General features: G+C 38.0%; 1 protein-coding gene across 2 annotated transcripts; it reads left to right on the top strand.

The window, feature by feature from the left end:
* The first annotated feature begins 14,103 nt into the window (after positions 1-14,103).
* LOC140799360 (putative E3 ubiquitin-protein ligase RING1a) lies at positions 14,104-24,105 on the top strand. Of its 2 annotated transcripts, none has more exons than XM_073153669.1 (10): positions 14,104-14,470; positions 14,555-14,609; positions 17,264-17,322; positions 21,755-21,836; positions 21,985-22,105; positions 22,220-22,261; positions 22,379-22,936; positions 23,036-23,143; positions 23,234-23,461; positions 23,546-24,105. In XM_073153669.1, exons 1-10 carry the CDS (start codon positions 14,278-14,280, stop codon positions 23,576-23,578), a joined length of 1,479 nt encoding a protein of 492 aa, XP_073009770.1. In that variant the 5' UTR covers positions 14,104-14,277; the 3' UTR covers positions 23,579-24,105. The 2 variants fall into 2 exon arrangements, with proteins under 2 accessions (XP_073009770.1, XP_073009769.1); XM_073153668.1 differs by having other exon boundaries at positions 14,139-14,470; positions 22,220-22,264.
* Positions 24,106-24,503: the final 398 nt, after the last annotated feature.

Genomic DNA, 24,503 nt, shown 5'->3' on the forward strand with positions numbered 1-24,503 from the left:
GCTGACCATCTTCAATTGCTCCTCTCCCTCGATCTCACTTTGTCTCGCCTCATTCCTATTTAGATGCTCTCCAAAGTAGCCTTATTCCCCTTCTTGCTATCTAGAAAAAAGCCCCCTTTATCCGCGCTATCTCCCAAATCCTCTTCATCTCTTTTGACAATGACATGGTTCGGATTGTAATAACCCATGCAGGGTAAAAAATTGCCGGGCACGACACGATCGACCATGATGTGGTCGGTCTCGTGCCCACCATGCCATGGCAGCGGTGGAGGTGCCATGCACCTCCACCGAGCCACTCTTCTCCATGCCGCGACGATGCGTGGAGGTGGGACCCAACCCACCGGCCACTCCGCCGCCGTGTGACCATCTCTCTCTCTTTAATATTTTTTCTCTCTCTCTTCCCCGCATTTTCTCAATCTCTCTCTAGCTTTCTCCCCCTCTCTCCCTCTAGTTCACGCAGTCACTGACCGTCGAGAAGAGCTGTCGTCGACCCTTTTATCCACCGGTGAGCCTCCCTCTCTCTCTCCTCTCTCTCTCTCTCTCTCTCTCTCTCTCTCTCTCTCTCTCTCTCTCTCTCTCTCTCTCTCTCTCTCTCTCTCTCTCTCTCTCGGTTTCCTCTCGGGATCGCCAGAGGTTTGAGCCACCGGCGAGAGGCCGGCCGCTGAGTGGCCACTAGCGGCCGTACCCCTCCCCTACGGCCTAGCCCTCTTCTTTTTTTTTCTTCTTCTTCTCCTCCTCCTTCCCTTCTTTCCTCCTCTCGGGTAGCACCCTGCTGCGCATGGTGCTGGGCTCAGCCCAGCACTGTATATAGTTATTTTTAATATATATATATATGCATATTATTGATTACTATTTAAATTATATTTGATTATATTATTAATTATTTAATTAGTTTAGTTAATCTAATGTACTTAATTTATATGAATTAAATCTAATTATATTATATTTAGCAAAATACCTGCAATATAAATTACTATATTAATCCTAGATAGTGATGGGTTCCTGTACCAAAAGGTCGGCTACGGAACGATTCTTTCAAGATCTAGATTTATTACATGAATCAGTCCGCACAATTGTGGAAAAATATTCATCATATAGTCTCCTGTAGTTAAAAAATTACGAAACTAAGTTTATTAGATTTACAACTCCCTTATCTACAATTTTTGTATTCACACTGTTCGCATATTCGAACTGCAACTCAGACAAAAATATGAAATAATGTGGGTGATGGTGGTGGTGACGGGTGGAGTGGATGTTAAGGTTATGGATGATTATGAAGATGAAGGTGGAGGGTGGATGTGGTTAAGGGATATAGACGAAGGGAAAGAAGTGGTCGAGATCCCAAAAAAGAGGTAGGATTCGACAGTCAAGGGAGATTAGAAGTTGGGAGAGACCTTGCCAACGGTAGAAGTGGTAGGTTGGTTATGCATTTCTCAACATCACAATCATCACCGACATGTCGGTATAATATCATCATACTAGACCATTGTGCACAGCTAACACTCGGTACCCAGTCTCAACATCATGTTCGAAGGCTCAGAGCATACTCCGCCACCTGCAAGAGTATCTCAAATATAACCATACCCCGCCACCCGCTAGGGTATCAACATCCATCTAGACCGGGCACCCACATAGTTGATAGAAATCTTGTGAGAATAACTCACCACATATGCCCTAGCGAACGACATGTGTCCGAATATCTGTTGCGTACACAGACTAACGACCTCAGACGTAAGGCCAACAGGATCGCGACTATACCTCGCACCCACTCGGGTATCCTCATGCTTTCTATCAACTATCCTATCGATTACATTTCATGCTTTCCTTCTAAATGATAGATCATATGCATATATCCAGTTCGATAATAAGTCAATGCATAACAGGAATTTATGTAGAATAGGAATCAAGAGAAAAATAATGCAATATAGTCTCCGATCATGTAGTCAACACATGCATATTCATGCTAATCTATTACATGCATACTCATGCTACAGATCAACTGGACATAACATTATAACAATATAATCATCTCTTATCATCTCTATTTATCATCATCATGCTCATATCCAAGATCAGCCTAATTAGATGCATGATAAAATATGCTCGACTGTAATCATCTCTAGATAAAGTCATATAATTATGCTGGAGGCCAAAACATGTATGTACATAATATATAATATAACATAATTTGAGAAAGACGTTTAGGGGATAAGACTACTCACCACCACTACAAATACCAAACAACCACTCGCTCACATTGATACGACAACGATTAAGCCTCGATAGCTAGGTCCACAGGGTCTTGAACAGGGGGGGTCAGGATCTGAAATTATTTATAACAAATAATGTCAGTCTTTCTATTCATTAAAATTAACCCGGCAAGAAAGATAGTTTCTTGTTGTAATTATGTACTCTTCATTTCTATATTTATTTTGTTATTTATTAATCATATTTATATTATTTAATAGTGTATTTAAAATATAATTTATCTGTCTATTATTCTCCTTGACAATTAAGAGAATAAGAATTAAGTTACTACAAATAATTACATAAGAATATAAGTACATAATCCTAATAATTACTATTACCTACTTAGGATTAAAATAGTAATTTATATTGGAGGTATTTTGCTAAACAAGATATAATTAGAATTATATACTAACTATGATATAATTTTATTTAATTTGTATAAACTAAATACATTAAATTAACTAAGCTAAACTAATTGTGCATATATATATATATAACTATATATATAGTACTCGGCTCAGCCCAGCAGCATGCACAGTAGGGCGCTGGGCCGAGCCCAGCACCACTTGCAGGGTGCAGTCAGAGGAGAGAAGGGAAGAAGGAGGAAGAGGAGAGGAAGAAGAAAGAGAAGAAGAAGAAGAAGAAGAAGAAGAAGAAAGAAGAAGAAAGAACAGGGTTGGGCCATAGGGGAGGGGTGCGGCCACTGGTGGCCACTCAGCGACTGGCCTTTCGCCGACGGCTCAATCCTTTGGCAGTCCTGAGAGGAAGCCGACAAAGAGAGAAAGAGAGATAGAGAGACAGGTAGAAAGAGAGAGATAGAGAGAGAGAGAGGATGGAGGCTCACCGGAGCTAGTGGAGGTGGTTGCGGCAGCGAGTAGAGAGAGAAAGTGTGTTTGAGAGAGAGAGAAAGAGAGAAAGGTAAGAAAGAACCCGAAAGAAAGAGAGAGAGAGAGAGAGAGAGGAAGAAAAGGGAGAGAGGCGGTGGGGGGGAGACTGCGGTGGTGGCGGTGGCGGGGGCCCACTGTGCCAACTGGCTCGGCCAGGTTGGTCGGGCCAGCGCTTGGGGCGCGTGGCGCCCAACCCAGCTGCCACTGCATGGCACGAGCTGTCATGCCATGCAGTGGAGGAATTTTTTTTTTTGGTTGTTACACACTTTTGGTTACGCATCGGACGCAAGGTCACCTATCGATACGGTTGCACCCTCATAAACACCTAACTGCTGATGTCGAATTCCTGCTCCCTATGGCTGCGATCATAAACTTGCTTGATGCGGTTTTGAGCAAGTTTAAGATGAGCACGCAATCTCCTCAATGTGGCATCTCTATCCATCAAAGCTAAATCCACCTCCGTTTGATCTATAGATGCCACTAGATCATAAGCGCGTAACGTCGGAGCCATGCGTCCATACACCACCTCAAATGGAGTCATGCCAATGCTGCTATGGTAGGTGGTGTTGTAAGACCACTTCACCCACGGTAAGAACTCTAACCATCATCTCGGCATCTCTCCAACAAAACACCTCAAGTACTGCTCAATGCCTCGATTGACCACTTCGATTTCGCCGTCCGTCTGTGGATGGTAGGCCGAACTGAATTTCAATCGAGTCCTCTGCAATCTGAAAAACTCTATCCAAAAGTCGCTCATAAATACACGATCACGATCTGAAACAATCGTGCGTGGCATACCATGTAACCGAGCAACATCACTCACAATAATTTCAGCCACTGATTTGGCTGAAAATGGATGTGACAATGCTGAAAAGTGCGCATACTTGCTCAATCTGTCAACCACCACAAAGATAACGGAATAACTACGTACTAGCGAAAGACCCTCTATGAAATCCATAGAAAAGTCTTCCCAAACACGGTCCGGTATAGGTAAAGGTTGTAGTAATCTAGCAGGTTTCAATGTGGTTGCCTTAGCCCTTTGACAGACTTCGGAAGCACAGACAAATCTCCTTATATCCCGTCTCAATCCTGGCCACATGCAACTCTAAGATATCCTCCTATAAGTCCTCAAGACACCCTCATGACCAGTCTTTGGAGTTTGGTGGAAGTGCTCTAACAATTTCTGCCGCAATCCATCATTTGTGGGTACCCGAATGCATCCGCGGTCCAGCAAAAAACTGCCTCGGTTCTCCAACTCTGGATGGCGCTTCGAATCATCCAACACCCCCTGCAATAATCTCTAAACATTTAGGTCAGATATATATGCATATCTTAACTTGTCAAGGAAGGGAAAGGTAGGAGAGGAATAGGTTGCAAGCTCGGCGATATTGGGTTGGCGCGATAGTGTATCCACCGCTCTATTTTCTATTCCCTTCTTGTATTGTATTTCATAAGCATACCCAACAATTTTGTAACCTATCTCTGTTGTGCCAGAGTATGTATACATTGTCCCATAAAGTATGGAAGGCTCTTTTGATCGGTTCGAATAATGAATCGCCTACCGATCAAATTAGGCCTCAACTTTGTCACCGCATACAGAATTGCCAACATCTCTCTCTCATAAGTCGATAATTGCTGAGATTTTTGTGATAAAGCCTTACTAAGAAAGGCAATGTAATGTCCTCCTTGCATTAGTACAACTCCTATGTCAACACGCGACGCATCACATTCCACAATGAACTCTTTGATGAAGTCCGGTAGCACTAAAATGGGCGCTGTCGTCATTACTGTTTTTAGTTTTTCAAAGGTTGTAGTGGCTTCATCCGTCCATCTAAAAGAGTCTTTCTTCAACAATGAGTCTTTCTTGCCATATTCGGCGATGAAACGGCGATAGTATCTGGTCAACCCCAAAAATCCTCTCAATCCGACGATAGTATCCGCCTAAGCGATCATGCATGCTACCTTTTGAGGATCCGCCGCTACACCTTTTGCTGAGATGATGTGGCCTAAATACTCCACTTATGATACTCCTCATAGGCATTTGGACTTTTTGATCTTCAATTGGTTTTGCTTCAACAAATTCAGCACATCCTCTAAATGACGCCAATGCTCCAATTCAGTCTTACTATACACCAAAATGTCGTCAAAAAATATCAAGACATACCTTCGCAAGAGAGGCCAAAATATATCATCCATGAGGCCTTGAAAGGTAGTTGGAGCATTGGTGAGATCAAAAGGCATCACCCGAAACTCATACTGCCTGTTCGGAGTTCGAAATGCAGTTTTATGCACATCCGCCGGGTGAACTCTAATTTGATGATACTCGGCCCTCAGGTCAAGTTTGCTGAATATGGTCGCCCCTACAAGCTCGTCCAGCAGCTCCTATATAATTGGAATAGGATACCAGTCCTTAATGGTAATAGCATTTAGTGACCGATAGTCGACACAAAAATGTCATGTCCCATCTTTTTTTCGCACCAATAGCACAGGGGATGAGTATGAGCTATGACTTAGTTGTATGAGTCCTTGCTCCAATATCTCGACTACCACCTTGGAGATAAATTTTTTTTGCACATGTGGATACCGATATGGCCTCATGTTCGCCGGTGCAACCACGGGTACAATCTCTATGTGATGGTCCATCGTTCGCCTCGGTGGCAACTCCTGTGGCTCCTTAAACAATCCAAAAAGGTTATCTAATAAATTAGACAATTCAATTATAGTACCTAAACTCATTTGAGGCTCATCTTCTACTAGTCCTCATTGAAGAAGATAGGCCAAATCATACGCACAAGGTAGCCACACCATCGGCTGCATCGCAGGAATCGGTGAAGAACCAACGCCATCAAGCCGCACATCTTTGTTTCCTTGTTTAAATTTCATCCACATGCTCCGGAAATCAAAAGTGATGGGTCCCAAGCTTTGTAACCACTAGGTGCCTAGGATAATGTCCTCTCCTCACAGCGTCAATGGATACAAGTCCACAATAATATCGTGTCCTTGTACCTGTATACTAATCTGGTGGCACAAGCTCTCCGCCTTAAGCTTCGTGCCGTCTCCAATAAGAATGTCAAATCCTGTGGTCGGCTCGGCATCCAAATCCAATTTCCTTACTAACTCTCGTCTAGAAAGTTGTGTGTACTCCTAAAATTGATGAGTATGTGCACATAATGCTTTCTAACGAGTTCGTATACCTATAACGTCCTCGGCGCAGAAGTACCTGAATATGCATGCATTGATATTTCATCTTGGATATCTTTCTCCGCACCATCCTCAATGGCCTCCTCATGGACCTCCTATAGATACTCTCTATCATCAACAACCTTATCATCCTCCTTGAGACTGTCGATGAGCATCACCCTCCCGATCGGTTTAGAACACTGATGACCGGGGGTGAAACATTCATCGCATCAAAAGTAAAGGCCCTTCGCTCTTTGCTCCTCCACTTGAGTAGATGTGAGAGTTCGAACGGGGGGGTCTTGTGCATCCTCTAACATCGGAAGAAGGTCTCAAAGGTGGTCGTGGTCTAGTACTTGTAGCCACTATTTTTGAACCCGTAGAATTTTCAGCTGGCATTCTAAGTGCAAAACACCCATATCAGTTGCTCCAATTGGTTTTCACTGCCATCTTTAGAGCCTTATGCTTTTGCTCCATCCTCACGGCTTTCTCAAAGGCCTCCTCAAGAGTAGTAGGACAAAGAGCACGAACATCCGCTTGTATCTTCTCTCATAGTCCTAAAATAAATGTGCTCATCAATGTCGATTCGGGCCAAGGTGGCTCACAACGACTACTAATTCTTTCAAACTCAGCTTGGTAATCTAATACGGTTGTCCTCTGAACCATCTTGCTTAATGTGGCAACAAAATCTTCATATGCCGCTGTCCTAAATCTACGTGTAATTCTCCTACAAAAGTCAGCCCATCTTGTAAATACTCCACCACGAATAATCGATCTATACCAATGCAATGCCGTTCATTGGAGGTGAAAGCTTGCCATCTAGACCTTTGGCATCCTCCGTTGTCCCTTGACAATCAAAGTATTGTTCAACTTGAAATACCCAATCCGTTGGATCACCGCCATGGAATTTTAGAAAGTCCAAGCATGCGGTTCTCCCACGAATAGCATTATCGGGTTCATGAAAGATCCGTGGTTTAAGTCTAAACCTTTGTGCATGTTGATTACCTTTCTAAATCCTCAAGCACATCCATCACCATCTCCGAAGGCATCAACCTCATTCTTAAAGTGCCAATCTTCCTCATCAACAAAGCGCACCGGTGCGCATGTCTCTCGGGTTCCACCATCGTCGGTCTTGGGTTTTGTATCGGAGGTGGGGGATGATGTGTAAGCATAGGTAAGATGAGATCATTGACATTAACATGTTGCACCTGGACCTGTGGGGTATCAGATCGGTTTGGTTCCACCGCTGGTCCTTCTTGAGGTACCAATCTTCGTTGAGGAGATGACGAAACCGATCGGTTCATGACATATTCCTTTAGATCATTATGATCCTTTTGTATTGCATCCACTCTATGCAGCAATATTTGAAACATGCCCCTAATTTCATCTGCCAAGCCCATATTCACACCCATGGTCGTTGGTTGACTCGGTCCTGCCATAGTCGCTCTAAAGGAATCAGCCTCACGGTTATGGTTATCATGGGTTGAGTCTTCTCTTGTCGATGTGCTCTCCATTGGTCTCCTTGTTGAGGTCATCTTCTTTGTTTCCACTATTAATGGAGGTCTGAGGTTCGCCCTGCTCTGATACCAAATTGATAGGTTCTTATACCAAAATGTCGGCTACGGAACGATTCCTTCAAGATTTGGATTTATTACATGAATTAGTCCGCACAATTGTGGAAAAATATTCTTTATATATTCTTTGATAGTTAGAAAATTACAAAACCAAGTGGATTAGATTCTTAACTCTCTAATCTATAATTTTTGTATTTACACCCTTTGCAGATTCAAATGGCAACTGGGACGAAAATATAAAATAACGTGGGTAATGGTGGTGGTGACGAGTGGAGTGGAGTGGATGTTAGGGTTATGAATGACTATAGAGATGAAGGTGGAGGGTGAATGTGGTTAAAGGGATATAGACAAAGGGAAAGAAGTGGTCGAGATCCCAAATAAGAAGGACTCGATAATCGAGAGAGGTTAAGAGTTAGGAGAGACCTTGCTAACGGTAGAGGTGGTAGGTTGGTGAAAAGGGAGGAGGGAGAGGGATTAGAGAGAAGATAGGAGGCAAGAAATCAATAATCCAATAGCATAATGAATTTGGCTGCCATCCACATATTTATAGAGGCTAGTCAACAAGTCCTAAAATAATAAGTAGCCCTAATTCTAGAGGATTCCTGTCGATCACGTTCGAATGCGCCTGATTACGTTCGAATGTACAAAAGACATTCTTTGCATGTGTGAATGCGATGCAGACGTTTGAACGCGGCGTTTGAACTCACCTAACTGCGTTCGAATGCAGTTTTTGCGTCCTCTGCATTTGCGAACCTAATGCAGGCGTTCGCAAGGGCATTCAAACGCGACCCCTCCTGCGTTCGTACGCGACCCATAGGAATTTTGTTTTAATGAAAATAAACAACTAATGTAGTAAGTAAAGATCCTAACTAAATGTATCAGATATGTAATAGTAATTATTAGGGTTATATACGTATATTCTTGCGTAATAATTTATAGTAACTTAATTCTTATTTTTCTTCATTATCAAAGAGAATAATATGAAGATAATTATGTTTTAAATACACTATTAAATAATATTATTATAGTTAATAAATAACAAAACAAATATAGAAATGAAGAGTACATAATTACAATGAGAAATTATCTTTTAGCCGGATTAATTTTAATTAATAGAAATACTGATATTATTTGTTATAAATAAATTTCAAATCCCAATCCCCCTATTCAAGACCCGGTGAACTTAGCTATCGAGGCCTGATCGTTATCGTAGTAACGTGAACGAGTGATTATTTGGTAAATACAATGGTGTGAGTATTCTTATCTCCTAGACGCCTTTCTCAAATTAGGATTTATTATATAATTATGTATATACATATTTTGGCCTCCAGCATGATTATATGACCTTATTTAGAGATAATTTTAGTTGAGCATATTATATCAGTTATTTGATTAGACTGATTTGGGATATGAGTATGCTGGTGATATATAGAAATGGTTGGAGATGATTATATTGTTATGATATTATGTAGAGATGATCTTTAGCATAAGTATGCGTCTAATAGACTAGCATGAGTATGCATGTGATAGATGTATGATTCGAGATTGCATTGCATTATTTTTCTCTTTACTTCTTTACCACCTAAATTCCTGATATGCATGACTTGCTATAGTACTGAATATATGCACGTAATCTATCATATAGAAAGAAATGCATAAATCTCATTAATAAGAAAATTAATAGAAAAAGCATGTGGGTACCTAAGTAGACGCTAGAGTTAAGGGTGCCTAGATTGATGATTATGGTCGTTGATATGTGATATCTTGTGGTCCACGTCCGAGGTCAATTGAGTCTATGCGCACAGACAATCGGACACTTGCCGTTCGCCAAGGCATGTGTGTGGCGAGTTACTCTCATGTGATTTCTATTAACTAGTAGGGTACCCGATCTGGATGGATTTTGATATACCCTTAACGTATGGCAGGGTATGATTATGACTCAGATACCCTTAGTATATGGCAGGGTATACTTTGAGCCTACAAGTATGATGTTGAGATTGGGTACCGGGTGTTGACTGTGCATAGTGATCTAGTATGATAATATACATAGGTGACATTGATGACTGAGATATTGAGAAATGCATATGACTTCATTATCATCTGACTAATTATCAAGTGGTCAATATACATCATATATAGTTATATTTGATATCATAGCATGGTCATGGTCGGTATGCATTATGTGTCATATTTATAAGAGAGAGATGATAATAGTATGATATGAAGATTTATTTATTTATTGTCGATAATTATATACTTTTATTAGTTATGACATGCTATCTATTTTTTATTTATGTATTATTGATGACACATTCATATACTCATTTATGACATGATGCTCTTTCTGTTTCATATTATCCAGTACATGATTTATTCTCTATTTGACTTCACTGATTCAGAGTAAGGTCTATTCACTAAGCCTTTAGCTCATGACTTTTTTTTATTTTCTCCTTTCCGAAAATCCAAGTGAATAAGTGGAGCAAGATACTCCCTTAGAGGTTTTGCTAGTAGGTGAAGAGTAGAATGTGGTTAGTGTTATGCGCTAGATAAGTTATGTTATCTGATGTATTAGTGGACATCTTTCAAAGTGTGTCTTTATCCTTGTCTTATACTCTAGTAGGTGACTTTGTACGTGTAATTATGTATATACCTCCGTTGTATATATGTAGTTGTGAAAAACTCTTGATGATGTGTTGTGGCCTGTGTAGGGCTCAAGTAGGGTTATTTGTATGTTATTGATAGACAGACTTGAGTTATTCTTAGTTTATATGTTATGGATAAACTTATGATGTTGATACAGATTTATTTAAATTTCAGTAACTAACCAAATGGTCAGGTGCCACGCACGTGTCGTGTGGGCTCGTGCCATGCACGTGTTTAGGATTTGGGTGTTACACGAATAGTCCCAATAGAAGTTCTAGTTAGCCTCATCACCGAGGATATGCTAGTGAAGGACATGGCAATCGATCATTTACTGGAGCCTCCTGAGCTACGATGGAGGCTACAATTTAAGTGGATGCCCAATCTAGTTCAGATCTAGGTACGACTTCTTCCTAAGCCACGGTTGTCAAGAAGCAAGCTTGGATGGGTTTGAGACCAAAATCTATATGTTTGCAGTATTGGTGAGAACAAAGAGCTTGTTATTCACATGCATATTTCTTTGTATCTGCGTTGCCATTTTCAGTATGATAATATCTTTAGTTCAATACATGTTTTATTCAATTGTATTAAATTTAATGTGTTTGAATTCTGTGATCTTAATTATGAATTGTGCATGATTGTGTTTTTGGTCTTAGCTATTTGTTTTTAGTCATTCTTTTCTTGAGGTTCTGCACTTTGATCTTCTAAAATATTTAGAACTAATAATTTTTTCCAATCTTATGTATGAAGGGTATATTATACACTTGCCACAATATATTGAAAAGTGGAGACCTAAAAAGGATGTATCTTGTTACTAGATTAGCTTGTTTAGGCAGCTAGTCAATATCTTAAAAAGGTGCATAGATTTTTAATTTAGATTATTATTTTTATATTAAGGAGCAAATTCTAAATAATCAATTGAATATATTTAAGATTTGATTTGCATCTGATATGAATTTATATATCCGTTTAAGATCCGATTCTCTATTCGAAAATTATCCAATCTATATCCAAAAATTATCCATATTCGTTTAGTTAGGATATGGTTTTAACTTTTGTTATGTGTCCAATATCCATATATGAATTTGTATCCAAACTAAATATATGGATCCGAATGTGGGTTAAGCACTATTCAATCTATATCCGATCTATTTCCACCCCTAGCACTATAATAAGAGATATGTGACCTTTATGTCTCAACAATACTCAACATCTCCATAACCAAGGTAAGAGACAAGGGAATTATACTATAATATTATATAGTAAGGCTAATTGAGGTCTTAATTCGTAGATCCCGCATAATTAGATATGCCATTCGCTGGCGATAAACAATTATACTGTCGATTAACGATAATCAAACCCTTATTAAAGCGACGGTAAGAAGGTGGGATAGTGCAGCTCATGATTTTCGTATAGACGATGTGAGGACATTATGCTAGGGGCTTAGGTGCGTAGCCTCAAAAACACGATACAAACTCATAATTATAGGCTTACGACTGATGTCTTTAGTTTATGATGGGGGATAATTAGTTAATTATTCGTTGAGTTATAGACAGACAATTCTGCTGCTAGAGTTTATCATTCCTCTTATGGGCATTTACTTGGGACGAACATATGTGTCACAAGATAGGCATAGTGTTGGGTGTAGTGCGAGTGCCGGTCAGTGGGCGTAATAACAAACAGGTTAGGTGGATTGATGAATTTAGTAAATGTTAGCATGAGTAGGAGTTGAATCATACTAATTAATATAACTTGATGCTTATCTTATGCTATACATAGAGATGACTGAAGATGAGTTTGAGATTGCTTGACATCATATTTTCTTTGATTATTAATTCGCTTATCATATTGGGTGTAAATGCAAGAAATTCATTATGCCAAGCAATTTCTTATATATTATTATGCTAGAGGTAGTGTCACTTGTTAAATATTAAATTATTCATATTTGACATATGATGCAAATTGATTGCAACCATGGCTTGGGCTTTTGTGGTAGTTACTTTGTCAGTCATTTGAACTTTTTATTACTCACTTTCATACTAGCATTGTAAAAGAGTATGATCTTCTATTATTGTAGCTTAATTTCAGCATATACTCTTATATTCGGAGTCTCTACTCGCTTTTATATAATTAATGGACTTGTCATAACCTACAGGTTTTACTACTTTTTCTCTTTATTTTGGTCTTACCTGGTAATGATATATATGCTGCTAATGCTTCGAGCCTATACATGAGTCTCTTATAATAGCAATCTCACATGAGGAGCACCTGCCGAATTCGGTTGTTTTATTTCTACTACCACTGAAAATTTCAAACAAGTTTAAATAAAGCTATTTTAGATCTAAACCTCACATGTATTATGCACTAGTTTTTAGTGTTGCTATCACACTAGGAGAATGATTATTTTTGTTATTTGATATAGAATAATACAAGGTTTTGGCAATTTAAACTCTATTTTACAAGAAGGAGATGAAAACTTATCTAAATTGTATTAGAGACATTTAGTGACTTTTTTTGCAAAACAAATATATTTTTCAACCTTTTGGATAAAATGCTGAACTTTTAGAGTGTTTAGAAGAATAGGTTCAAGTTTTGGCACTCAAAAACCTGCTTTCGTGGAAGGCAATTCTTTATTATAGCTGGTTTTAATTTCTTGAGAGGAGTAGGAATTTAATAGTATTTCAGTTAAATTAGTGGCGTAGAATTTAAATCTAAAAGTACTTATTATACAACGTGGGCCCTTAATCATCTATGTGAAATATTATTTGGATTGTAATCATTAGTGTTAACTTTGCACAATTCCATTAGCGCTGTTATAAAATTTAGGAGCTCTTGAAAAATATTTGAGAGAATTGTTGACAGCTTTGGGTGATAACAATTTTTTAGGCTAAAATTCGTCACCTTTTCTTCCAAATAGTTCAAAAATTGGTCTCTCAACTCTTGACAAACCCTTTGGTCTGTTTCTTTATAACTATTTAGCAAACACCTATGATAATATCAGTGTTTTACTTTTAGATAGAAATGCTAACAAATTTAAAGTCTATATCTATAAGTTAGTAAAATAAAATGCTAATCTTATCAAAGATTAATATATATAAAAAGTTGAATTTATCGGCCATTGATTTCAGATAATACATTAATAGATTTAGCTAAGTCTACCTTAGTTTTTCTTTGCCACATAAAGTACTAATCATATTTTATCAATATTTTTTTTGACAACTATATTAAAACGAATCCCTTTTGGTATTAAGTTTGACCGCACAAAATACTGATATTATCAATGTTTTATATATAAGAAAAAGTCACTAAACTTATTAATATTTTTTCTTATTAGATAAAATATTGATAAATTTAGCGTTTCATTGACCGCTACAATAAAACAAATTATTTTTAATATTAATTTTGAGAGAAGGTTTTTTTTATTAAAAATAGTTTTGAAGAGGTAAAAAAAAAAAAAAAAAAAAAAAAAACCTCTTGATAATGATCCAAAACAGGGTCCGGGCATTGGACCGGATTCACCCGGCTCATCGACACCGTTAACCGGCAATGTGGTATACTTGTCACCTACTATGACAAAGAAATCCGGTCAAGACCGCGAGTATTCTCTCTCTCTCTTCCCCTTTCTTTTATTTTCTCTTCTTTTTCTTGCCCTTCTCTCTCCCTCGTCCTCCTCACTCGCACGCAAACCCCAACAGCTGGAAACGGAAACGGGAAGAAGGAGAAGAGGAAGAAGGATAGGGAAGAGGAAAATGCCCGCCCAGAAGCGTCCCCTCCCTCCTCCCTCCGACGACCACCAAGATTTCGCCTCCTCGCCTTCGCCACCCCAACAGAAGGAGGTGGAAGAGAAGGAAGTAGAAGAAGAAGGAGAACAAGAGGAAGCAGAGCAAGTAGGAGACGAAGTGGGCGAGCAGAAGGCAGAATCTAAGACGGAGAACAAGGACGGTAAGTTTCGGTGGGAACTGGCAACTCCCCTGTTGTCACCGTCGATCTCATACGTGTCGATGTGTTTGCTTATTTGTTTTCCAGATTCTGATGCCGAAGAGGATAGCCGGTCGTCTGAGAGCGCCGCGGACAAAGATGAGTACGTCCCTCTACTTTCTCCTTTCCTTTTTCTTTTTCGATGTATGTCTCGATGCTTATTTTATTGACGCCAGATCAATACGTGAGGGTGAGAAAACTTGGATTGTAGATTTGATCAGTATAGCTTTGTTAGATTTCATTTTACCGGGGGTAAGATTGTTTCCGTCTGCTAGGATCACGCAAGCTATAGATGAGCGGGTTTGCTTGCCTATGAGTGTCTCTGTTGACTAGAAGGGAGATTTGATCTCATGTTCGTTTATTTAATAGGTTTTCTTTGCTTCTTCTTATGATTAGTTATTCAGAGCTCTGTCACGAGTTCATGCATTTATTGTTATTGCTGGATCCCTCTGGCACTGAGCTATTGGTGTGAGCTTCCAGGTTCTATTTATCTAACTTATCCTTCTCGCAACTGTTAATCTGAAAGATTACTTATGTACAAGTTAGCCTGCCCGTAGAATTTAGACTTTTTCTTACTTTGACCCTGAATTAGTGAGAGTATATCACACTTTCTTACAGAAACGTATACCTCACAATCACATGGCTTTCCTCAAGATGGCAACAAATAAATAAATAAATAAACACATAAGAGTATGACCGTTCAACTATAAATTTTTGACAATGTACATCTTATGCTAGATTGCTTGAAATCTTAAGTTGATATTTTGATAGACCTAAGAAGTGAATTTAAACTTAAATCAATGGATGTCTTATATTTCCAATGATAGATAAGCCCTACGGGATTTAAATTTATGATCGCTGCTTAGGTATCATGATAACTCACCAACTACTCTAAAAACTTAAGCTATTAAAAAAATATGATTTTTATCTATTATGTTCTAACAGCATGCATCATGATTCAGATTTTACATTATGTACATATTGCCCTTGTCTTCTTCTTCCTCCTCTCTCTCTCCCTTGCATTACGTTGATAGGGAAGTTCTACAGCTTTTTAGATTTGTTTAACCAATAAGAACCTGCTATATCTAGGTTGCAGCAAATTCTACAGTTCGGTTTGTAGATAATCCATTGCTTGTTGGATGAGGTGCTACACTATTAGCATCATAATTTGAAAAAATTCTGCCTTACTGCCTAAGCACCTGCCTTAGACAGAATGTACCTAAGCTCCATTCAGGTTCTGCCTAGATGACTGTTTATCTTGTCTCATGTTTTAATATGTAGTTTAACTTTGAAATTCAAAATCATTGTAGATGGTGGTAAATTGGAGGACTCTGATGGCTTAATATGGTTCTTAATAAGAATGCATCAATTAAATTCTTAGATTGTACTGCATACTAATTTTAACTTTTTCACTAACTATTATTACTTTTTGTTTGTTTATTTTATCTATCTTGAATTCTGTGTGGCCTCCTAGGCATCCATCCAATACCTAGGCATTACATGACCCCTTGTCTGCCCATCAGCTGCCTACAGTCCTTTAAAAGTTAAAACCTTGATTACCATAAGCTTATCAACCTATGTTTTTTTGATGCTCTCAACTTAGACTTGTTAGATGGTAGGTCTTTGCTAATGCAAATTTCCATTGGTTGTTCCCCTTAGAAAACATTTGAACATATGATGATGTTGCAAATTTGCAAAGGATAGGCATAACAGTAATCTGCCCTGCAGAATGCAGATGGGTATCGAATATCTTTCCTTTTGAAATTTGATGTTGGTGGTTTCATTTTTTTTGACTTTTTAACTATGTATATATGCTTCCTTTTCTCCTACAATTGCTAGCAGTTTGAATCGCAGCACAATATATGATATTAGTACATATCCAGGAGCTTTTTCTTAACCTTGTAGATGAATAATTGTGTACTTACAAATTAAATATTAAATACTTGAAGTTTATTGACTTAATTTTGATGTGTTTAAGATCTTAATGGTTAAGTGAATATTCTCTGTTTGTCCCTTTTTTATTTCATTGTTTCTGGATTGATATATTATTTACTCAACTTTGTCATATTATTCACTGATACATGAGCTATATCTGGTCTTCTTTTCTTGCAGTCAATAAACATCACATCCCAAACTATCCAATACTTACAGATGGGGAAAAGCATAGAACTTTTCTTTATGCATTATTGGATGTTTAAAATTCATAAGGTTCCTCTAGATAGATACACTCGATGGACGTTAGCCTCTTTTCTGATATCTTAAGAAGCTCTGAGATGCTTAATCTAGGATATCCTGCAAATTCCATATGCTTTTGGTGTTGTATTCTTAGAAACCTTTTACGTCCCGTCTTGTTGCAATTTCTCTTGTTTGAGCTACTGTATTGTCGATCATTATAATTCCTATTTTTCCTCTCTGAGGAACCTTAACAGCTTTTTATATTAGAGCAGACTTTCACCATTCCCACATGGTATGCACTATGCAGCAAGCACAGTGTGACATTCTTGTCTAATACTAGGCTATTCCAATTACTTTGTACCTTGCCAGGTGGTTGAAAGCATTAGCTAGTTATCTATGGTCAACTCCTGGATTTGTTCAGTTCCTGGCTTTGATTGTTTTTTTCATAAGTTCAAGGTTTTTGTAGTCCCTTGTGAAATTTTATCTCTACATGTGTTGTAGATGCAGATGTATTTATATTTATGTCTTGATATATTGCTGCTTGAATGTGCAAATGATTCTTTCGACATGCTTTATTTGCAGGTTTATACTAGTCAAATTAACAGATATACGCAGAGAAGTGCAATGCCCTATATGCTTAGGTATTAACATTTTTATGATTACTAGCAAATTTAGCAAATTGCTTCATAAAGTTCAAATGCTTTTGTTTTCTATTTGATTTTTAGTGAACGTTAGTACTTATTTATTGTATCTCTTCATCATAGATTTACTCTCATATTTTCTGTATACTTTCTACTTTCTAGAAGCAAATGTTACACACGATCATGTTATTAATCAAGACAATCTTGATTTTTCAATTGAAAGTTGGATTCCTGCATATGCATATCTGAAAACATGATTCCTTTTATACATTTAGCAGATATGCCCCTTAAAGTCTATACATCACACCTTTTATTCTCTTTCAGTTTCAGTAACATTATGGTTATATTATAATTGGATTTCTGTTGCTTCAATGTCGTTCTATGATATATTCTATAGAGTTGCAATTTCCTACTTTACTTCCTAAGACACTGATAGTTGTATATACATCATTGGTATAAATTGAAGTTCTAACCATGATTCTGAGTTTCGGCCGATCCCAAATGGCCAAATTGATCCCGCCTAATACGAGTCCGAGAATATAGATTTGAGTCGAATCGAATCCGACCCGAATCCCTCTCTCTCTCTCTCTCTCTCTCTCTCTCTCTCCATCGGCGGCACCCATGGTAGATCCCGGCAACCTTGATGCTCAACAAATTCCATTGACCAAGATTCGATGATCTCTTCCTTCAGCGACCTCGAGTTAGTATTTTTTTCTTCTCTCATGGCCCATCTCTCTTTCTCTCTCTACCCTCTTCGACGAGCCGCCTCCTCTCTCTCTATCTCGGCGAGTTGCCTCTCTCTCTCTCTCGCTCTTTCTCTTCTCTCTTCGTCTTTCTTTCCATCCTCTATCTCATTTTTTGTAGTCATAGAGAGTGAGTTAGAGAGATGAAAGAGAGAGAGAGAGAAGGGAGAGAAAAAATTGCATTGCGGTAGTAAGATAGAAATTGAGGGAGGAAGAGTGAGAGGAAGGGAGAGAGAGAAAGAAGGAAAGGGAAAGAGAAGGGGAAGAGAAGAAACTAAAAAAAAAGAAAAGAAATAAAGTGATGTCGATAGTAAGAGAGAGAAACAGAAAGGAGAGAGAAGAAAGGAAAAAAATCAAAGTTTGAGTAAGTTAATATATTTTTTTAGTTTTAGGCTTCATATATAAGTAATTATTATTTTCTCATTTTCTTGTTATTTTTTTATTTTTAAAATTTTCCTATATTTTTGTTATGTAATTATAAAATAATGTGGTCCGATACGTATCAATTTTTTTGACGACTGATATGTATCGTCTTGGAACTTGGTTGTAACTCTTCTAGATTCAAAATGCTATATTTATGTGAATTGAAAGAAGTCAATAAGCATGTCCTCGTACACGAGGCTCCTACCTTTCCTTTGTGGGATCTTGGGAGGGATGATGTATGCAACAGTTCTTTAATTCTTTAGGAGGTTGTTTCGAAGATTTTGGCCTATGATCATTCAAGAGGCAAATATTACCACCAAGATTTGGCCCCTTGCATTTAAGAATGCCCCGTTTTAAAGTCTTGAAAATAATCTCTACAGAGATGAGGTTAGGCTATGTCAAGATTATAGAAATCACGATCGAGATCGATTGCTTGGGAAAACTATACGGACTAGTAGTATCGGCCTCGTAAGTATCAAGCTAATTTTTAATTGCAAAAAATATTGTTAAGTGCATGAAAAATCCTAAAAAAGAAAAAAAAGAAAAAAAGGATAATATAAATTACTTTATGTGAGTCAATGGTATTTCCCTTCTTTCTAGTAAAAAACAGAAGTCTGAAAACTAAAAAAGGAAAATAAATTTCCTCATTTTGTAAAGACTTCTATAACTCTCTAGTCTATTCTCCCTCTCTCTACTCTCTCGCGCAAGTATAACCAACACTCTTGTCTTACTATCTCCCTCTCCTCTTTCACTCTCTCCTTCTCTTCTTTTATTGCATATTCTCTAGTTTCCTTCCCCTCTTTCTCTTCCTCTGTATATTGCTGCAACAAAGGAGAGAGAGAGATCATCGGAGATAGGGTGGTCATCGAAGAGAGAGAGGTGGAAGAGAGGTCGTCATTGAGAGAGAGGAGAAAGGGTAAGAAGCAATAAAAGAGAGAGGGAGAAACAATGACTCACTAGCTTGCTAGAGTTTGTGAAAGTCGTCGGAGACGATCACTAGATATTGCTAGATGTTGTGGACGCTGAATCTACTAATCACTATTGTGGAAAAGAAGAGTGGAAGACAGAGAGGGTAAAAGTAGGGGAAAGAAGAGATATTGATCCCTAGTTAGGTTGGGTCGGATCTAGTCTAAATAGACCGATCCAAATTGGGATCGGTCATCTTGGCCAATCCTATCGATCCATGTCCAATTTTGCCCAATTTTGACCAATTCGAATGAGCCTCAACTAAAACCAATCTTTTCGATTAGGACGGAAAACTGGGAACATTAGGTTTTTTACATCCTTCCTATTTGAGCTTCACGTAGTTCTTTGTGCACTTGGATGGCTTTATCTTTTAGAATCACTAACCAAGGTTCTTAATTTGAAATAGCTTGCCTTTTGTTGCATAAGACCAAATTCTTCTAAGTGATTTGTGAGCAATGTTTTCAGCTAATTCTGGATAAACTACACAAGTTACTATGTTATCCTAAGTTACTCTCAACTCATAATAGTACACTCATGTTAGTAATATTTGAACAACACACAAGATAGAATTAGCCAATGTTTTGAAAGGGGGTTGCTGATGGCGGGCGGTCATCCCATTGCCTAGCACTAAGGTGGAAGGTGGGTGACAAGGCAGTATAGCATATTTTATATAAAAATTAAAAAAATTATATGGTATATTTATAATTGTTATACTAATATAATTTATAGATCAAAGCATGCTTGTCGTGATTCACAAACTAATACAACAAATTTATTAGCGATTTACCTATTGCTATTAGTAACTAGAGAAGAAATTTACTATTACTGTAGCAGTGAAGAAGGCCAACCGTTAAAGGGAGAAAGAGAAGGAGAAAGGGAAAGGAAAAAAGGGAAAGGAAAAGGGAACTAGGAAGAACCTACTATTATGGTGGCAACCTTTCACTATCGGCAGCCAAACCGGGAGGTGGCCATCGAGAGTGAAAAGGGAAGAAAAAAGAGAAGAAGAGAAGAGTTTGAGAGGTACCTTGCTCGTCGCCATTGATTTCTCGCTGCCGCTCGAAGATGATTGAGAGGAAGCATTTTTAGGGCTCAAATTGAGAGAGTGAGGGAGAGAACGATTGGGGTTTTCCTTTTAAATGGTTAATAGTTTAGGCGGTTAGCGAATAGTGAAGATCTGACCGAAAAATCGAAACTTACCTCCATTGCAGGTTGACTCGTAATTTCATTTAGTGGGCCTCTCGGCCCGCCAAGCGTGCCCTAGCAGCTAGGCGGCTAGGGTTTGAACACCCTCCCTATTGGCGTGCCGGTTGGCATGCCACCCAACCGGCCACTATTCAAAACAATAGAATTTGCCCTCTTTAGACTAGTACTTTGGAAATTCTTCCTTTAACCATGTATTTAGAGTAACCCAAAATTTGCATCAAAATATAGAGACCATAATGGCCCCTTATTCTAGTTTCCTCCTGCTTTATCTAATATTAGAAATATTAGCAAGACTAAAGACTGCTATGCTAGTGGCATGTGCTTCGATACACTATCAGCACAACCTGTGTCGATCGACATAGGGCATGTCAGATCAACACGGCTTCACATGCCAGTTTTTAAGGTATTTTATAGATGTTTTTAGTTTGAATAAGGTCAATTCTAGAATATGTATTTCTCTTTGTTGTTCCTAAAAGGAGATTTTTATTTTAAGAATACCCATTTTTATGTTCATTTGTATCTTGTAATATGGGTGTAAAAATTACTTTTGATGTGATAGAAAGTGGAGAAAAAGATGAAAAAAATTGTTTTATTTTTTATAAAATTATCATGAATACTCTTTTATTTGATATAAAGTAGGTTCATAGCATAAATATCAATGATAAATTAGTAATTAGGTTAGTGTGTGGTATAGGATGTAATTTTGATAAATAATATTTGTATTCTAAAATAAGGTTATTATGATGTTTAACTATTATTTTAAAATAAGGAGTTGTATTCTATAATAAGAAAAAAGTTATTTCTAAAGTGAACATGGGCTAATAGTATGATAGCCACTTTGGTAAAAAGTGTCTATCGTACAATTATTCTGGTTGGTAATTAGTGCATATCAGTGTTTGTATAATCCTGTTTAGTAATATGTGACATGAATTGTTTGCTTATTGCTATTTCTTGCTAAAGAAAAACAAATAAATTTCTATGGAAATTATTTTGATCTTTTTATAACCACATTTGATTATCTGTATTCCGTAGCAGCATGTATGTAAATTGAGTTTCTAATAAAAGTTCTGTAATCACTGAAACTTTCTGTCTACTAGGCATAATTCGGAAGACAAGAACAGTTATGGAGTGCCTACACCGGTTTTGTCGGGATTGCATTGATAAATCAATGCGCCTTGGGTATGGTCCCAAATAGTAGTCCTTTCAAGCATACAGTATTACAATATTTTGTTTCTATACTTGGTCAAGAAAGGGACAAATTATCATTTACATCATGATAGAGAGACAAGTCACCTTATTGCTTTGTTTTAACTGTAAACTTTTGCAGGAATAATGAATGTCCAGCATGTCGTACTCATTGTGCAAGCCGACGTTCTTTAAGGGACGACCCAAATTATGACGCTCTGATTGCAGCTCTCTATCCAGATATTGACAAGTATGAGGAAGAGGTACTTTTGATAGTCATTTCCCTACTCTTCTTTTAGTAGACTATTTATTGGTTGACTTTATTTTACCCATATGCAGCAAGTAATTCTTTGATTGACTTCAATACTCTGCTGTAGGAACTGGCTTTCGATGAAGAAGAGGATATCCGCAATAAGAAGGTCGTTTTATTTAGCTAGCTGTGTGCTAGACTATGTTGTACTTATATGACTTTGGCTTTGTCTAGTTGTTTTTCTCTCTTATGCTCATACAAATATTAAGTTTTAAATTTTTGGCAGATTCAAGCATCCATAGCTGAGACGTTTCGACGACAAACAGAAGCACTTGGTAAGAGGAAGTCTACTTTGAAGCAACCAGATGACACTTTTATGAGAAAATATCAGGTGAATGTCCGGGCTCATGGGCAGAACAATTATATGCGTGGGAGAGGTAGAACAGGTGCTCGTGATACTTCCGTAGCAGTCTCTGATGATGAGGAAGAGGAAGCAAATGGTAAAGATGGGAGCAAAGAGTCCTCTTCTGCAGATGAGCACTCTCCGGATGCAAGGCAGAAAAGATGCAGGAGATGGCCAGTACCACGATCTTCACCGGCTAGAACTTCAGGCATTGTTTATGTTGGTAATGAAGAAAATGATGATGTAGCAGTCAGCAAAGAAAATCTTAACACATCTCCTTTGCGAGTGGGAAATAGAGAGATGCTTGCATGGGGTAAGAATGGTACCCGGAGTCAAACTCGACATGGCAATGCTAGCGGATCAAATAATAGGATGGTCAAGGGCAGCCGCATAGCCAAGTTGGTGGACTATCTCCGGAGCTTATATGAAACTGATAGTGAGGTACAATTAGTGGATTACAATAAAAGTTAAGTTCTACCTTCACTTCAATACCAGACTTTTGCATTGACTTATTTGAGTGTTTTGTGATTTCATTTACAGTTTGATGTACATCTGATTCTGATTCCACTGGGTGGTCAAATCATACCTAATTTGCCAAAGTTGTATCTCTGCTGTCGCCCAACCTTGTCCATTAGACAACTTTCTCAAGTGAATTCTTTGTTCTACAAACTCTTTTTGTTGATAACTACAATATTTATCCAAATGATTGACAGAAGCTGTTGATGTGTATATGTGCAGTTCATTTCTCTTCAACCGATGATTTTACACCTCCCATGTCGATTACTACGAGTTGAAGAAGTTGAGGTATATGCGAGGAGATCTAAATGCCAATCTTTGCTGATCAAGGAGACCACTTCTTCAGATAACGCTGACCAGTTGGATACTCTAGAGGGCTTGGACTTATTGGAAGGAGAAACATCTCTTGCAGAGCTCCATGCTTCATTCAGTTCTGTACAAGGCGATCTGGTGAGACTCAGCAATTCTGATTGTAGATCTAGGTTTCTGTTCTGGTTGTGCTTTGCTAACTGTTTCTATCTTCTCTGCTATCAGGAATTGGTATATGTTATAAATATGCAAAGCTAGAGAACAGCAGGGCATCAAATTCTTCCTTTCTTTCACTTTGAAAGTAACCGTTGCTGATTAAGGATCTGCTTCTATGAAAAGATGTATATAATGCATAGAAATATTAGTAGATCACCGACCAATGCTGAAATGATTAGTGATGGCATTGCTCATTATTCTCTCAAGTCTTATAAAGGATTGACGTCAGATGGGAAACTCGCACAATCAGTTGACCGCTGGAAGATGAGCTAGGCATTATCTCATCATCATCCAACAGTATCGGTTCAGCTTAGAGCATCGCCCAAAGAAGAACTGAGTTACAGATCATCAATACATAACCAAGTCTTCTTCATGGTTATTGAGAAGTAAGAAAGAAAAAGGATCATGTCATGTTTTTGGTCAGATTCATTTTGGGAGAAGTTCAAATTCTTATTTGCTAGGGTCCTCTGGTGTCATTTTACTGTATTGGAATATTTAGGAAGTCATGAACATATATAATTATGTATTCTTTCAGTCTTTCCGTTGGAATATTATGTTCTAATCTGCTAGTTCGCTGCTGTATTTTATTGAATTGGCAATTTCAGGAAGTGACATCCTACAACTTGTGCTGGACGATCCTGCATGTCTTCACTTGGCCTGAAATTACTTGTCCTTGCAGTCCTCATTAGAGAAGTTTGTGATGGAAAATTTGTTTGTTTTGTGGTGTATATTAACTGAAGCATTCTTTGGTAAAGTTGAGTTAACGCCGCGACCCTTGTTTACAGAATTAAACTAGTATGTTAGCTTTCGTGACGAAATTTTGTTATATGTACTCTTGGACTTGCGTAGTTACATAGTAACACTTCTCTTGTTTCTTTCTTTTGACATCAAATCTGGTGTTTCTTAAAATCAAAACAAATTGTCTATTTGAATCTGACTTGCCTTGATAGCTGGATAGTGGCATAGA

Source organism: Typha latifolia, chromosome 12 (genome assembly GCF_019914945.1).
Source record: "Typha latifolia isolate L0001 chromosome 12, TyphaL0001v2, whole genome shotgun sequence".
Classification (NCBI taxonomy): domain Eukaryota; kingdom Viridiplantae; phylum Streptophyta; class Magnoliopsida; order Poales; family Typhaceae; genus Typha; species Typha latifolia.